Below are 17,431 nucleotides of genomic sequence, written 5' to 3' on the forward strand. Positions count from 1 at the left end.
AAGCATGAAATCGGACTATGATTGTTGCAAAATAATTTCTGACAAAATCTAATCAATATTAAATATTATAGAATATATCAAACATGTTCATATAAAATCAATGAAAATAGTTAATAATGGAATAAAGGAATAAGTTAAAGACAATAAATTAACTATGAAACACTGTTCCAGGTTAGGGGAGGGTTGAGGGCTCACAAATATTTTTAACCCCGCCACATTCTGTATGTGCCTGTCCCAAGTCAGGAGCCTGTAGTTCAGTGGTTGTCGTTGGTTCAAGTCTGTCATATTTGTTTTTCATAAATGTTTATGTCATAAATAAGGCCGTTAGTTTTCTCAATTGAATTGTTTCATATTTGTCATGTTGGGGCCTTTTATAGCCGACTATACGGTATGGGTTCTTCTCATTGTTGAAGCCTGTACAGTTGCCTATAATTGCTTACCTCCTCTTCATTTGAACTTTGGTGGATAAATGTTTAATTGACAATCATGTCATATCTCCTTATTTTTATATACAAATTTTGATATTGGCGATGAAAGGAAAAGGGGTTAAATTTTGTAAAACTGACAATGAATATTGAAATTTAAATTTTACACACTCGACTCCCTCAAATTATTAACAGACGTACAACATTAAAAAAACTCATTAAAGATTCCAGGCTTATCATTTTGAGCGTCATTGTATTTTTCGTTTACAAAAAAGTAAAATATCAGAAATACAAGGAAAATTCAAAACGAAAAATTCCCTTATCAAAGGGCAAAATCAAAAGGTCAAACACATCAAACGAATGGGAAGTCATATTCCTGACTTGGTTCAGGCATTTCCTTATGTAGAAAATGGTGAAGTAAACCTGGTTTTATAGCTAGCTTAACCTCTCACTTGTATGACAGTCGCATAAAATTCCATTATATTGACAACAATGTGTGAACTAAACAAACAGACATGATAGATAAAATATCTAAATGTAAAAAATAGGGGTACAGCAGTCAACATTGTGTTATAATCTTAATCACTATAAAAAAAGACAAATATGTCAACAAAGAAAATAAAATGGCATATAGACCAAAGCGCATAGGTAAAAATATACAAGAATACAAAAATGACCATAGCAAAATAACACAATGGCGGGATGTTTAAGTACTGAGCCACACCAAAAAATCCCAAAAGGGTATTACAAAAAAGGGCAAAACAGTAAAAGTAATTTACGAAGACAAAAAAAGGAAAACTACAACACATAATTAGGATGATAAACAACGTCAGTGACTAAAATTTATACTTCAAGACCATCATGTATTATTTGTGCAGTCGAATATGTATCAACAAAGTCTTGGTATCTTCTGAAGAACTTAAGCAAAAGACTCATCAGTGACGATCGGAAAACAAAATATTAAAAAGGCAAGCAGGAAGTTGTTAAGCATTGCACTAAAACACCACCAAACAACATATGGTGCAGATAGCTTGACTTGAACGAGGACAAACAATTGCTTAGTAGTAGGTTTTCAAATGTTTTTTGACATTTGATATGGTCTCAACTATTTGAAAATTTAATCAAGTTAATATAACCAAACAATTATCACTGATCTGTTTGAATTTAAAATCCTTTTTTCTGATGGATAAAAGATAAGTTCATTTGACAGAACAGATGCGTTATGTCAAAAACATTCGTTGTGAAATACCATATTATGTTAGCAACAACTATATTTACATAATAAGAGCATATCGTCGCATTTTTGTTTAAAACTATATTTATGAAGAGGCATTTTTATTTACAAATGTACATATAAAAGTAGCTGTTTAATAAACACAATATACAACAAGTTAATGTAAAAATCAGAAACATCCTTAGGACAAGATTCAGTCACTGAATTAGTTATTTCATATGTACATACTTTATTATTCATTAGACTTTAAATTTAGACCTAAATTGACTATTAAGGTAACATTTAACAGCTTTAAGAGATTAACATACACAATTATGACTGAAATGAAATTGATAATAAGCTAATTACAGCTATGTAGGTTCTTTAAAATTTATCAAAATAGTACATATAGAATATTGTATCAAGTTATGACATTTCCTTTACGTTGCACTTTGTAAATACAGCTGTTTCACAAACAACACATCTTTGGGGATATCTACTAGTGATAGATGTTTTGTTTACCTACTGGTTGCTAGATATGATACTATGTTGCATCTCAAAGAGACACATCTTATGAACTTTAACAGTATGAATTCACATGGATAGCGGCCAAATTAAATTCTAAGAAGGACCAAATGTTAAGTGAGAGGAAGAACATAATTTTAGTATAGGTTTAAATTTTTTTAAGTTTGAGGAATATAAATGTTGAAAATATGCCGCACAGCCAGATGTTTTGACCTTTGAAAAAAATAAAAGTGCATTTGTCCTTTCCAATTACTGGTTTGCAATCAATATATTAAAATACATTAAAATTATTTTCTTGAACAGAATATTTCATGACTATTTTATAATTAAAATATCTGTTTAGTAACGAACACTCATAACGGGGATTTGTGTTTATGAATAGACACTAGTAATAGTACATATTTTAGCTTTTTCCTTGCCATGCATGACACTCACACCTGAAATATGTTTGATATAAAAGATTGTTATCACTAGTTTATGGCGATTCATTTACATTAATGGTTTAAGTGACCAAATCATTGAACATTAGATTGACAATAGCTCCTTGTATTCATTGTTTACTGGTGATTGACAATACCTCCTTGTATTCATTGTTTACTGGTGATTGTCTTAGCTGTCCTTAACTTGTCGTGTAAAGTTTTTCTTCTAAAGGAATTACATTTATTTCATTTCAAGCATTTATAAAGGGTTGCCATATCTGTGCTATTAACTTCTGTCTTTTCTATTTGATCTGCTAGATCTGCATAAATAGAGTCTTTCTTTAGGGCTTTGAGAAATTCATTAAATCCCTGTTCATTTTTACGCAACAGCATGTCCATTAAATTCCTGTTCTTTTCCTGTGGGTTTTTACCAGAATCTATCGTCTTCCCATCATCAACTGACAATACCTCTCTTGTTATTAGATGATCTACTATGTTCTCGTGAAGTATATCAGTGATGACCTTTAGGTAGTTCTTTTGTAGACGAACTTTATATAATGGAAAATTCCAAACTGATAAGCCTACAAAATACAAAAAAGATTTTTTTCTTAAGATAAGTGCTATTGACCTTTTATGACTAAAGACGAGGTTAAATCCAGAAAAGCGATTTGGACCACAAGAATTTATAACGTGTTTTCATTTTTTTACATCACTTGTTCGATACCTCTGTTGGTGGATTATACGTCCCCTAGAGTATCAATAGCTCAGTATTCAGTACTTTGCTACTCACATGATTTATAACAAACAGTTCTAAAATTTTAAAATTATACAAAAACTGAGGTTTCAACTCATTCGGGCAAAGTTGGTATAAGATGGATTGGCCATTTTTTAGTACTTTTCAGGTGTGTAGCCCTTCTACTGTTTCGGTTTTCTTCACCCTTTTCTTAAATCTAATGTCTCAAGAATAAGTTGAATGCCCACATAGAATGTAGTTTTGATAGATCTTACATTTCTCCATACAAATTGATGATGTATGCTCTGAATTTATCAAACACATATGATAAGCGTTTGACATTTTAAACAGAGCTGGTAAACATACATATTCACAATTTATAGTTAATTACCAATTTGTTTGTTATTTTATTTTCTCTCACTTTGATTTTTTTATAGTTGACCAAAACTAATGCCTTTGCATTATATATGTTCACTATTCTTTTCTACAGTTGGATCTAAGAAGTGTAATTCATCTGAGGTCATATTTGCCTGATTCCTAACAGGTACTTAATAAACTGTGACTTCATTATAACTGTAGAAAAGAATCTTGATCTCAATGTCTGAAATCATAATTACTCAATGGTACAATGTCTAAGATCATAGTTACTTAACACAAACTGAAATTCGTCCTGAAAGACTCACGATATATACCAGTGACCTTCTTTGGTATGCAAGAAAAGTAGTATACTTATGATAAATTAAATACGACGCAAATGATCTGGTAAAGAGTCTTTAGAATCAGATACATTATATCTATTTTGAATGAATATATAACAAGATTTAAAAATGTTTTCAGTAAAAATCCTTCTTTGTTTGTGTTTATAATAAACCCTTCAGACATACCTTCAGTTTCTGCAGATGCTGATGTTGGACTTGGACTGAACTCACATTTCAAATCATTAGCGATATCTTCGTATCCATAAATACGTAATCCATCAATAAACACACTGTAAACAGGTTCCCTCCTTTTAATCACAATATCCAGCAATGCTTTGTTCTGATCATCTTGTCCAGCATGTTGTTCAATACGACGTCTGTCGTCTACTGATATCACCAGATGTGTCATCATATGATCTAAAATTTGACTGATTTGAATGTCCTGTATGATTCTGTCTGCATTATCTCTGATTTTATCTGTAATTGTAGTAATACAAAATTTCGTTTAGCATGTAAGTTGACTTACAATATCAAAATGATTATATTTTGTATTCAGTAAGCATACTGCATGTACTGATTTCTTTTCAAAATTTGTATTGTCAAGCAAACGAAAAGTCTGAACTTGCACGCATACAAAATATGGCATATGAAAGTTAAGCACAGCTCAAACTCTCAAGACAGTATCTATTTCTATGGAAGAACCTTCAACTTTAGCTCACAGATATGATATTCCTGTATAAGAAGCAAACTCCCGAAAATGTACATAGATATATAAAGTGACATTCACAGTAAAATAGATATGTTATGTTAAGTTTTCCTAAAGTGTTTATGCCGTAATCAAACTAAAGTCATTTGATGTGTATTGATTGATATTTTGTCTCGGGTACATTTTTCTTTAATAAGTTATTAATGTTTTTTAACTAGCTTATCAGTACTGTATGCTTTTATAGGCCACTTGCCTAAATCTAGGTCACAAACCAAAACCGAGGGAAACACATCAACTATATGGGGAAAACAATGGAACAACAGAAACACTGAAATGCTCAAAAAACAAATGTCTGCATACATAGAAACGGACTATTTGGTATCAATCTGACGAGTTAAGCACAAAGAGCCTTTTATATTTGTTTTTTACATGTTCCTTTTACACAACTGTCACAGGTTAAAGAAAGGTTAGTTTTCAAGATTGGTTCTAAATATAGAACTTAAAATATCCAAATATTTTCTGACACATATGTATGCATTGAATTGACATGAACCAACACTAAACAAAGGAAACGCAGGTCATAACAAATGAAAGAAAAATTGGAGTGCATTACTTCACAAGAGTAGTATACCAATACTGCTAAAACATTTCAAAGAAATTAAATTAAAAACCAAAATAAAAACCTTAACAATTAGAAGCAAACATATACTGTCTGAAAAGCTACTGAGTTGACTGCAAGTGAATTGTTTTAACATAACTGAATGAACCGCAGTGGATATGGCTGAAAATTGACTGGGAGACTGAACATGAGGGAATAATCAAATTTCAGTATAGGATTCATTTACGAATGCTACCTATTCCGTTAATAAAAAGCTACTGAAAAGTTTCCATGCCTGTTTTCCGTCGCAGCATATTATTACCTGTAACTATTTCCACAGCTCTTAATGTTTTTGCATCTATGTTCTCCACAACTTCCTCTAAACAACGTACACCTTTTCTTATATTAACTAAAGCTTGTTTAATGACCCGTATTGTAGGTTTTACTGATCTGTCTTTTCTCCAAGTAAATAACACTTCCTTATTTTGGGCTGTCAAATCGGGACTACATTTGTCGATGTTTTCTAAATCCGCTATGGACAATCCGAGTTCTGTTCCAAGTTGAAAAACCATTTTTCCAATCTGTGGTGCTAGCTTGTCTAAAATTTCATCCGTAGGGATACAATCTAATTTATCGTCTTGAATTCCTATAAGAGTATTCAGATTTAAATAATACATGTACGTGAATAATTTTACATAGACTCATGGACATGTTTAAACACCTTGTCCTTGCTTTATTAAAACAACAAGATTTTTCTGAATCTCAAATAACTTTTAGTGTCAAATGGTATTTACCATGTTTACTGACTCGATTCTGAACATGAGTTTTTCTTGTATTCGCATTCAAACTTTTTGCAAATTATACATTAATTTCTATTCAATCAGGCCGTTACTCACACTGCCAGAAATCCAGAAAATCTTTTCCTTCAAATGATGTTTTAAACAATCATTATATTTTCTAGGACTGGTTTTAGCTGACATGAACAACACAATGGGTGCCTCGTGTGGAGCAGGTTCTGCCTACCCTTCTGGTGCACCTTAGATCACACCCAATGGTTAGTGGGGTTCGTGTTGCTTAGTCTTTAGTTTTCTGTGTTTTGTTTTGTATACTATTGTGTTTCTGTTTGTCCTTGTCTTTATTTAGCCATGGTATTGTCAGTTTAGTTCCGACTTATGAGTTTGTCCCTCTGGTATCTGTATCTGGTATCCCCTCTTTTTGAAAGTGTTGTTTGTAAAATGCTTATCACAGAGTGCACAATTATTATCAGCTCAGTTAACTTTTCAGCTGGTATGATTCAAATCAAACGTTTTTTCTATTACAAGTATTTGTTGATATGTTTAGAAATTATTCCGGAAATAAAGTTCCCTCAGGCAAAATGGACCTTTCAAGGATTTGTCTAGGTCCTTTTTAGTCATCTTACTTCCCTTGTAAACAGCCTCTGAAAATTTACTTTCTTCACAAATAGACTCACAAGTGGACACTACCATGTGTTATCTCAGTGAATGACAAGAAAGCAAAGGGGCATACATGATCACTAGCCAAATCATTGGTCTAGTAAGAATAAAAAATAATGACAAAGTGATTATAAATAAGAAAAAAAACTGCCCATTAATTGAAAAAACATCACTTTCAATATCAACCCTGTTTGTGTTTTTCCTAAACACAACAATTAACAAACACAATTCATGTTTATGCTTCTGTCAACTTAATTTCTATGAGAATACGTGCATTACTTGACAACATATGCAGTTTCTATGATTTTAAACTGAATGTTACTGTAAGACATTAGTTAATAAGAAGAATGAATAGACGGACATATCACTATAGCCAACCCCACACTACGTTTGACCATGGGTTAATAAAGTCACTGTTAAGCATCATTTCTGTTGACAGTACAGTAAAACAAAATACTAGATTTTGTTCAAAGTACATGAATATCTTAAATTACAGTTTACTCACTAGATTTCACTTGTTTTCTTCTCCTGACCTGAAAATGAAGTATAAGCATTTATGATGAGATCTGCAAACTAAGGAGAAGTTAAACCAGATGCTCCGCAGGGCGCAGCTTTATACTACCGTAGAGGTTGAACCCTGAACGATTGGGGCAAGTATGGACACAACATTCAAGCTGGATTCAGCTCTAAATTTGGATTGTGATTAAATAGTTGACACAGCATAGGTTTCTGACACAGAATGAATGTGGTCTAATGATCTTAAAAATTTTTTTTTGTCTTTGAGCAATTCACTATGCTGTTGAATATTAATCCTCCCAAAAAAATGTTTGAAGAAATTTTCTTTTTATTTATGAAATCTGAAATGAAAAAAATTGACCCCCCAATTTTTTTTTCACATCCCCCTTTCCCTTATTTCAAAACTGATCTCATTTCAAATTTCTAATGAAGTTTGCAACAATAACTACTCATTTAAATACATCATAAAATATTGAAATGTAAAAAAGTGCTTGTTATTACTGAATGGTAAAGATTGTTTTAATCTATCAGTTAGTAGTAAAAGTGAATATACATTGTATATTGTATAAAACAATGATTTAAGTTGATTCAACTACTATTCTGGACAAAGAAAGATAACTCCAATTGAAATCCAATTGGAATTTCTTGCTATTGCACAATATTGTGCAATTAGATATTTCTTGCTATTGTGCAATACTGTGCAATTGAAAATATTCGCTATTTCACAATACTGTGCAATTGAAGATTTCTTGCTATTGCACAATACTGTGCAATTGAAGATTTATTGCTATTGCTGAATACTGTGCAATTGAAAATTTCTTGCTATTGCACAATACTCAATATAATAATTTTGGATCCTGATTTGGACCAACTTGAAAACTGGGCCAATAATCAAAAATCTAAGTACATGTTTAGATTCAGCATATCAAAGAGGCCCAAGAATTCAATTTTTGTTAAAATCAAACTTAGTTTAATGTTGGACCCTATGGACTTTAATGTAGACCAATTTTAAAGCGGGACCAAAAATTAAGAATCTACATACACAGTTACATTTGGCATATCAAAGAACCCCAATTATTCATTTTTTTTATGAAATCAAACAAAGTTTAATTTTGGACCCCGATTTGGACCAACTTGAAAACTTGGCCAATAATAAAAAATCTAAGAAAATGTGAAAGATGGCTGATATTTTTTTCCGTGAGGGAAAAAATTCAGAAAATTGTGATTAAACCCGGTTTATTGTCTAAAAGGTTGATTATTTCTATGGATTATGTTTTCCTTTGCGATATGTTTATATGATGCAAGAATCTCGGAATAAAAGAAAGAAAGGGAACAGTAGTGGTAGTGAATCAAATGGTTATGCGAACAAACAATACAAAGTAGACCCGTCAGAAGATAAAGACTATGAACAAAGTGGCAGTATCTCAGTAAGTGAAATATTAAGTCAAACTAACACTGTATTATATGACTCAGATGAATCTAAACTAGACACTAGCGTTTTTGTTGAATCTCAGTCACAGTCACCACTCTCATATTCTCAAATTTTAAAAAAGCAACCTGGCGAGATGGCGTCACCAAAAAGCGATTCGGAAAAATTAGACACTCTTATAAATGCCGTAAAGGGATTGAAAAACAGTCAAGAGGAAATGAAAAAAATGTTTGAGTCAAAACTAGATAAACTTAGAACGGACTTGATGACCAGTGTTGACACTAAAATACGAGCATTACGTGATGAGTTATCAGTCGATATAGCACTAGAAGCAAAACGTACGGACCAAGTGTTGACATCTATTCAATCTATGCAGATACGCATTGACGACCTCGATCAACACACCGAAGTGATTTCAACGTAAACGCTAACGGTACAGATAACGGTAAACATACACAAGACAATAGTCCAGAGTTATCGGTAACGGTTAGTGGTATACCGCAAACTGAAGAGGAAGATTTACTGCTGAAAGTTAACAATTTAATGAAAGCCCTAGGGGAAGATGTATATTCAAGTATGAACATAACACATGTAAATCGCTTTTCGTCTAAAATAGAAAACCGCCCCGGAATTATTAGAATAAGCTTTAGGGACCCTGGTGAAAAAAGTCTGGTTCTTAGAAACAAACGTAATTTAAAGGATATTGAACAGTACAAAAACGTTTATATTAGAAGTAGCAAATCACGCATTGAACGTTTAATAGAAATGAATGCCCGAGCAGTGATTTGCAAGCTACCCGAAGGCGGTTCTTTACGTGTGGATACTAGTGGTCGTATCAAACCTCGGATTCAGAGAGTTCAAGATCAGCAGCAAGTTCGTAATGAGAATGGTGAATAGGATTTAACCCCGTCGAACGAATCAATAAAATTAGGAACAATTAACATATGTGGATGGACGAGAGATAATTGTGAATTAAGAAAAGGTATCTTCAAATCGATTAACTGTGATATAATTTGTGTTTGTGAAACGCATTTAGCTAAAGATGATGTAATTGATGTACCTGGATTTTCTTGGTTTGGTTTTAACAGAGTTGATATACACAAAAATGCACCGAAACCATCTGGCGGGATAGGAATTTTAGTTAAAACATGGATTCTTGAACATTATAACGCATCAGTTATTGACAGATCATTCAATGGTATTTTAGGATTAAAATTTGAAAATAGAACGAATGATTCCAACTTTTTAGTATTTGCATGTTATCTTCCTCCTGAAAATTCATCTAGAGGTCGTGATGCTCCGAGTTTTTTTGCTCACTTACCAGCACAGATATATTTAAATGACGAATGTGATGCAATATTGCTTACAGGGGATTTTAATTCGAGAATTGGATCATTACCAGATACACTGAATGATATAGACTGTGTTCCAATGAGAAATACAATCGATAAAAGCATTAATCAGCACGGTCACGAATTTATAGACTTCCTCAATGAATCGAAATTTTGTGTATTAAATGGAAGATTTCAGGGTTGTGATAATTTCACTTCTATTTCAACGAGAGGCAAATCCGTGGTTGACTATATTTGTGTTCCTCATGACGTGTTTGATAAATGTAAAAAGTTTGAAGTGCTTATGGCGGAATCTATCGTTAATAACAATTCTTTGTTTGGATTATTAGGTGGGAAATCAAGACTACCCGACCATTCATTATTAATTACAGAGTTTACGGTCACGCATTTTGAACAGGCGGTTTTGACAGATAATGAGATGAAAAGAGCACGATTTAAAATTAACCAAATACCGTTAGACTTTATGAGTAGTGAGATACGGAGAAATGCCTTGATGAATATCATCACTGACATTGAACACTCGCGAGAAACTCAGGAAAACATTGACGTGATTTATGAAAATTTATGCACCGAGATAATCGCAGAAATGACCGATAAAATCCCACAATATTGTAACTATAACTCTAAGAAGCGTTTTCGAACAAAAAAGCCGTACTAGAACGAAACTCTGACTGAACTTTGGAATAAGATGCGTACATGTGAAAAAGATTTCCTCAAGTATTCTGGGAGGAGAAATATTAAAACAACTTTGCACAATAACTACATGCAAGCTAGAAAATGTTTCGACAAAAATCTAAGACGGGCAGAACGTACCTATAGAAGAACAGTAGCGGTAGAAATAGAGACAATGACGAGCAAAAATCCAACTGACTTTTGGGAAAAAATACGTAAATTAGGACCTAGAAGTAACAAATGTATACCACAGGAAGTCTTTGATGATGATGATGGCACTATAACTAGATCTGAACAAAAAGTTTTGAAAAGATGGCGTTGTGATTTTGAAAATTTATACAATGGTTTGTCGAGTGATGAATTTGATTCAGAACACTATACTCAAGCTAAAGTACACCAAAACCTATTAGAGGAAAATATGGAGGACCCTTTGTATATGCCGAATAATCTTTTAAATGAGAACATATCAAGAAATGGAATAAATTCTATAGTAATGCAAGCGAAACTACGATCTGCAAGTGGATATGACGAAATACCATACGATGTTTTAAAATTTCCTGTAGTTATTGAAATAATGCACAATCTTTTTCAACTGATTTTTGACTCGAGTTTAATTCCGTCCGCCTGGAGAAAATCCATAATTTGTCCTATATTAAAGGATCCGTCGTCAGATGCACGTATTCCGATGAATTACAGAGGAGTCAGTCTATTATCATGTGTAAGCAAACTCTATAGCGCATTTGTTAACAAGAGATTATCAAGTTTTCTAGAGACTGAAAATATTCTTGCAGATGAACAGAATGGGTTCAGGAAAAATAGGTCTCGTGAAGATCATATTTTTACCCTAAACAGTATTGTGAGAAACAATCACAACGTCTTTGCGGCATTCATTGACTTAAAAAAGTGCTTTGATTTCGTTGATAGAGACATGATGTTGTATAAGTTGCGCTTAAATAATATAGACGGCAAAATTTACAATTCAATTAAAAGCATTTATCAGCATACAAGCTCCTGTGTGCGTATCAACAATAAGCTGACGAATTGGTTTGACTGTAAATCCGGCGTAAAACAAGGGGATAACTTTTCTCCGACACTTTTCTCTATCTTCATCAACGATTTGGTTAAAGAAGTAAATGATTTGAATTTAGGATTTGATATTAATGGAAGACAAATTTCACTTCTATTTTACGCTGATGATATTGTTATGTTCGCAAAAAGTGAGGATGAACTTCAACAAATGTTAAATGTGATTCATAGCTGGTGTAAACGTTGGAGGGTTCTGATCAACACGGACATATCTAAGTGCGTGCACTTTTGTAAAGGACGTAAAAAGCAGAGTGAATTTAACTTTTCAATCAGCAATAATGCGTTAAAAACAGTGGACGATTATAAATACTTAGGTGTAACTTTTAACTGTAAAGGTAACTTTAATTTACATGCAGAGACTTTGGCTAAAGGTGCAGGAAGAGCCTTAGGTAAAATTATCTCGAAAATCCATCGTTTAAAGGATTTTGGTTTTCAGTCTTATGAAAAACTTTTTAATTCGTGTGTTACTCCAATCCTCGACTACGCATCTTGAATATGGGGAAATAGGAAGTTCCAATCAATGGACAACGTACAGAACAGAGCAATTCGATATTACTTAGGCGTTCACAGATTTGCACCAATTCTAGCACTGTACGGGGATACTGGATGGATACCAAATCAGTTTCGGCATTGGGTAAACATTATTCGCTACTGGAACAGGCTATTATCGTTTGAAGACGACCGATTAACGAAAGTGGTGTTCAATATGGATTATGATCGTTGCACAAACAATTGGTGTAGTTACACTAAAGATATTTTCACGGAACTTAATATGTTACATTATTATGAGAGTAAAACAATGGTGGATTTAAAATCTTTTGAACAACTTGTACGAACTCATTACAGTAATATGTGGAGAGAGTCCTTGATAAATAAGCCAAAGCTACAATCTTACTTAAACTTTAAAACAAACTTCGAACTAGAGCACTATGTAAAACTAAATCTTACGAAACACGAGCGATCTGTGCTAGCCCAGTTTAGATGCGGGATATTACCGATCAGAATTGAGACTGGTAGATATATTGGGGAACCAGTAGAAAACAGACTATGTCGTTTTTGTAACTCTCAAAATGTTGAAAGTGAGCTACATTTTCTTATAAACTGCACATTTTATAATATCAGACAAACTGTTTTTAGCGAGATATTAATGGTGCCTGACTATACGCAACTAGATGACCAGGGAAAATTAACATTTCTAATGGTGAACCATCCAAGGAAAATAGCTAAATACTTAGCAGCGTCCAGGGATGATTCCGCTATATAGTTTAGGGCCGCTTAGCGGCCCTTAATTCTGCCAGCGGCCCCCAAAAATAAATTCCAAATTCAGGAAATTAAAATAAAAATCGGTTTAGGCACCGATTACGGCAACTATAATTTTTCATAGTTTCAATGTCGCCAAAACGTGGTAAAATCCGGATAAGAATGCTGACTACGATCGCATTTTATTAACAACGATTTAATTATGTCAACATGAGGTAAACAATTTTAGCAGCCGGATTCAAATGAATAAAATTTTATGGGAGCATTTGAATTCACAAAAGTAGATCGCTCAGCAGGTGGATCAGATTTTGATCAAAATTGGTGTCAAAGCAGACCTCAGCAAAGAACAAATTCAAATTTTGATATAACATTGATGAATAAATCTTAATGGGCGCCGATCTTATCAAAGCAGATCACCTAGCAGAGCCAGTTATGTTACTTGATTAAAACTTTAAAAAAATATTTTATATTTTGCTCTATTTCCTCAAAAGACAAAAGTTTGAGCGTTTTTGAAAATAATGTTGATGATGGACCAGTCATGAAATGAAGCACACCCCTGAAATATGATGTCATTAGACATTATGGAACTGTTTCAAAAGATATAAAAATGATTCAAATAATTTTAGAATTTACTGGAGCCTGGTGCAATTGCTTAAAATATCTTATCGATTAAGTATATAACCTTTTGAATGAATGAATGAATGAATGAAAGAATGAATGAATTTTATTTGCAAAAGCATATAGAACATGCTATGGCAATACATAATATATACATAATGTGACAAAAGACTGGTAACAGAGATCAATACAATAATAACATACATGTTGTAGCTAACCAATAATATCAGATCTAGCTTTCCATGCACTCTTCAAATAGTTACAGAGCTTAATTGTTAGAGATCTAGAATTAGCTTTCAACAAACAAAATAGTTTAAAAATAGTAGGCCATGAACAACAATAGCCTAGAAAAAACAATATTCTAATTGCCCTTGTTAATTGCTTTTCTGAATCAGACAATTGGCCAGTTAAATTTGAAATCCATTTGAATCAAAGTAAGTTTATAACCAGATGCTCCGCAAGGCGTAGCTTAATACGACCGCAGAGGTTGAACCCTGAACGGTTGGGGCAAGTATGGACACAACATTCAAGCTGGATTCAGCTCTAAATTTGGATTGTGATTTAATAGTTGACACAGCATAGGTTTCTGAAACAGAATGAATGTGTTCTAATGAACTTAAACTTTTGTTTTCTCTTAGAGCAATTCATTATGCTGTTGAATATTAATCCTCTCAAAAAAATGTTTGAAGAAATTTTCTTTTTATTTATGAAATTTCAAATGAGAAAAATTGAACCCAATTTTTAATCACATCCCCCTTTCCCTTATTCCAAAACTAATCTCAATTAAAATATTCTAATGGAGTTTGCAACAATAACTACTCATTTAAATACATCATAAAATATTAAGATGTAAAAAAACTGCTTGTTATCACTGAATGGTAAAGATTATTTAAATTTATCAGTTGGTAGTAAAAAGTGAATATACATTGTATATTGTATATAACAAAGATTTAAGTTGATTCTGGACAAAGAAAGATAACTCTAATTAAAAATAAATCTTGCAATAAGATATTTCTTGCTTCCTATTCTGGACAAAGAAAGATAACTCTAATTAAAAAAAAAATTGCTATTTCACAATATTGTGAAATTTGATATTTCTTGCCATTGCACAATACTGTGCAATTGAAAAGACTTGCTATTCCACAATACTTAATATAATAATTTTAGATCCTGATTTGGACCAACTTGAAAACTGGGCCCATAATCAAAAATCTAAGTACATGTTTAGATTCAGCATATCGAAGAAGCCCAAGAATTTAATTTTTGTTAAAATCAAACTTAGTTCAATTTTGGACCCTTTGGACCTTAATGTAGGCCAATTTAAAAACGGGACCAAAATTGAAGAAGCTACATACACAGTTAGATTTGGCATTTCAAAGAACCCCATTTATTCAATTTTTGATGAAATCAAATAAAGTTTAATTTTGGACCCAGATTTGGACCAACTTGAAAACTGGGCCAATAATCAAGAATCTAAGTACATTTTTAGATTTAACATATCAAAGAACCCAACCGATTCATTTTTTTGTCAAAATCAAACTAAGTTTAATTTTGGACCCTTTGGACCTTAATGTAGACCAATTTAAAAACATGACCAAAAGTTAAGAATCTACATACACAGTTAGATTCGGCATATCAAAGAACCCCAATTATTCAAGTTTGATGAAATCAAACAAAGTTTAATTTTGGACCCTTTGGGCCCCTTTTTCTTAACTGTTGGGACCAAAACTCCCAAAATCAATACCAACCTTCCTTTAATGGTCATAAACCTTGTGTTAAATTTCATAGATTTCTATCTACTTATACTAACGTTATGGTGCGAAAACCAAGAAAAATGCTTATTTGGGTCCCTTTTTGGCCCCTAATTCCTAAACTGTTGGAACCTAAACTCCCAAAATCAATACCAATCTTCCTTTTGTGGTCATAAACATTGTGTTTAAATTTCATTGATTTCTATTTACTTAACCTAAAGTTATTGTGCAAAAACCAAGAATAATGCTTATTTGGGCCCTTTTTTGGCCCTTAATTCCTAAACTGTTGAAACCAAAACTCCCAAAATCAATCCCAACCTTTCTTTTGTGGCCATAAACCTTGTGTCAAAATTTCATAGATTTCTATTAACTTAAACTAAAGTTATAGTGCGAAAACCAAGAAAATGCTTATTTGGGCCCTTTCTGGCCCCTAATTCCTAAAATGTTGGGACCAAAACTCCCAAAATCAATACCAGCCTTCCTTTTATGGTCATAAACCTTGTGTTAAAATTTCATAGATTTCTATTCACTTTTACTAAAGTTAGAGTGCGAAAACTAAAAGTATTCGGACGACGACGACGACGACGACGACGACGACAACGACGACGACGCCAACGTGATAGCAATATACGACGAACATTTTTTCAAAATTTGCGGTCGTATAAAAATGATCTGCTGAAAAAAAAACTGAATGGATGATTTTTTTTCAGTGGTTAAAAGAGCAAGCCGTTTTGTTATTTAATCTAACTTCAAGATATCTCATAAACTTTATAAGATTTCTTATATACATGTAATCATGACAATAGTTCATTAGATATCTTATATATATTGTAAGATATCTTATAAAGTTTATAAGATATCTTATAAAGTTTATAAGATATCTTATAAAGTTTATAAGATATCTTATAAAGTTTATAAGATATCTTACATAGTTCATGAGATATGTTATAAAATTTGTGAAATATCTTTTATAGTTTATAAGATATCTCATATAGTTTTCTTTATCAGATATCTTATGAATTGTATAAGATATCTTATAAACAATATGATATATCTTATAAACTATATACATGTATAAGATATCTTATATGAAGTTTATTTATAAGATATCTATTTCTATAAGATATCTTATAAAAAAGATTATTTTAGATATCTTATTTCTCTAATTCTTCGTCAATTTATCCCTTTCTGCACCCATTGTATTAATTTTTTTTAATCAACGTGTGGTTCGTTTGATCTCAGTACTTCATTGGTTAAATTACAATTATGACGTCGAATGTTCTTGCTTTCCTCTGAATTTCCTATTGTGACGGCATGAAAAAATTCGACCATGCCTGATGACGTCACATAGAAAGAGCACATCCTTTTGCAGATCATTCGAAAAGAAGGAATAAGTTTGCCTGCATAATGTTAGAAAATCATTAGAGAAACAGATTCCACCACCAAACCTCGTGTAATACGATTTTTATTCACTCCCGACAGTTAAATTTTAAATATTTAAAACGCTCGGGCAAGCCTTGTGTTTTAAATTTGAAAATTTAACTGTCTCAAGTGGATAAATATCGTATTATACTCGATGCAGTGGTAGAATCTATATATACCATATAAGAAATACCATTAGAGACATCGTATAGAAATTATAAGATAATTCATATAATATATCTTAAATAATTTTCTTAAGATGATATCCAATAAACTATATAAGATATCTTGTATAAAAAATATTTATAAGATATTTCATATACTTAATGAGATATCTTAGATGTCTTATAAACTTTAGAAGATATCTTATAAAGTATAAAAGATATCTTATAAGTATATAAGATATCTAAGTATAAAGTATATTAGATATCTTATAAAGTTATTAAATATATAAGATATCTCATATAATATATAAGATAGCTTTAAAAAATAAATTATATAAGATATCTCATATATTAAATGAGATATCTTATAAAAATCTAATCTGTTATATA

The 17,431-nt window shown here is 32.0% G+C and overlaps 1 protein-coding gene across 1 annotated transcript in view; it reads right to left on the reverse strand.

Annotated features, from left to right (window-relative positions):
* Nucleotides 1-1,746: 1,746 nt before the first annotated feature.
* LOC139493907 (uncharacterized) overlaps nt 1,747-17,431 on the reverse strand; it is a 42,744-nt gene continuing 27,059 nt past the window's right edge. The window contains exons 8-11 of the mRNA XM_071282068.1: nt 7,277-7,304; nt 5,640-5,963; nt 4,200-4,490; nt 1,747-3,163 (exon numbers count right to left, since the gene is read on the reverse strand). Coding sequence (XP_071138169.1) covers nt 2,829-3,163; nt 4,200-4,490; nt 5,640-5,963; nt 7,277-7,304 — 978 coding nt within the window. The 3' untranslated portion in view covers nt 1,747-2,828. The remainder of the gene's footprint in view (nt 3,164-4,199; nt 4,491-5,639; nt 5,964-7,276; nt 7,305-17,431) is intronic.

The sequence above is a fragment of the Mytilus edulis genome, chromosome 11 (genome assembly GCF_963676685.1).
Source record: "Mytilus edulis chromosome 11, xbMytEdul2.2, whole genome shotgun sequence".
Classification (NCBI taxonomy): Eukaryota; Metazoa; Mollusca; class Bivalvia; order Mytilida; family Mytilidae; genus Mytilus; species Mytilus edulis.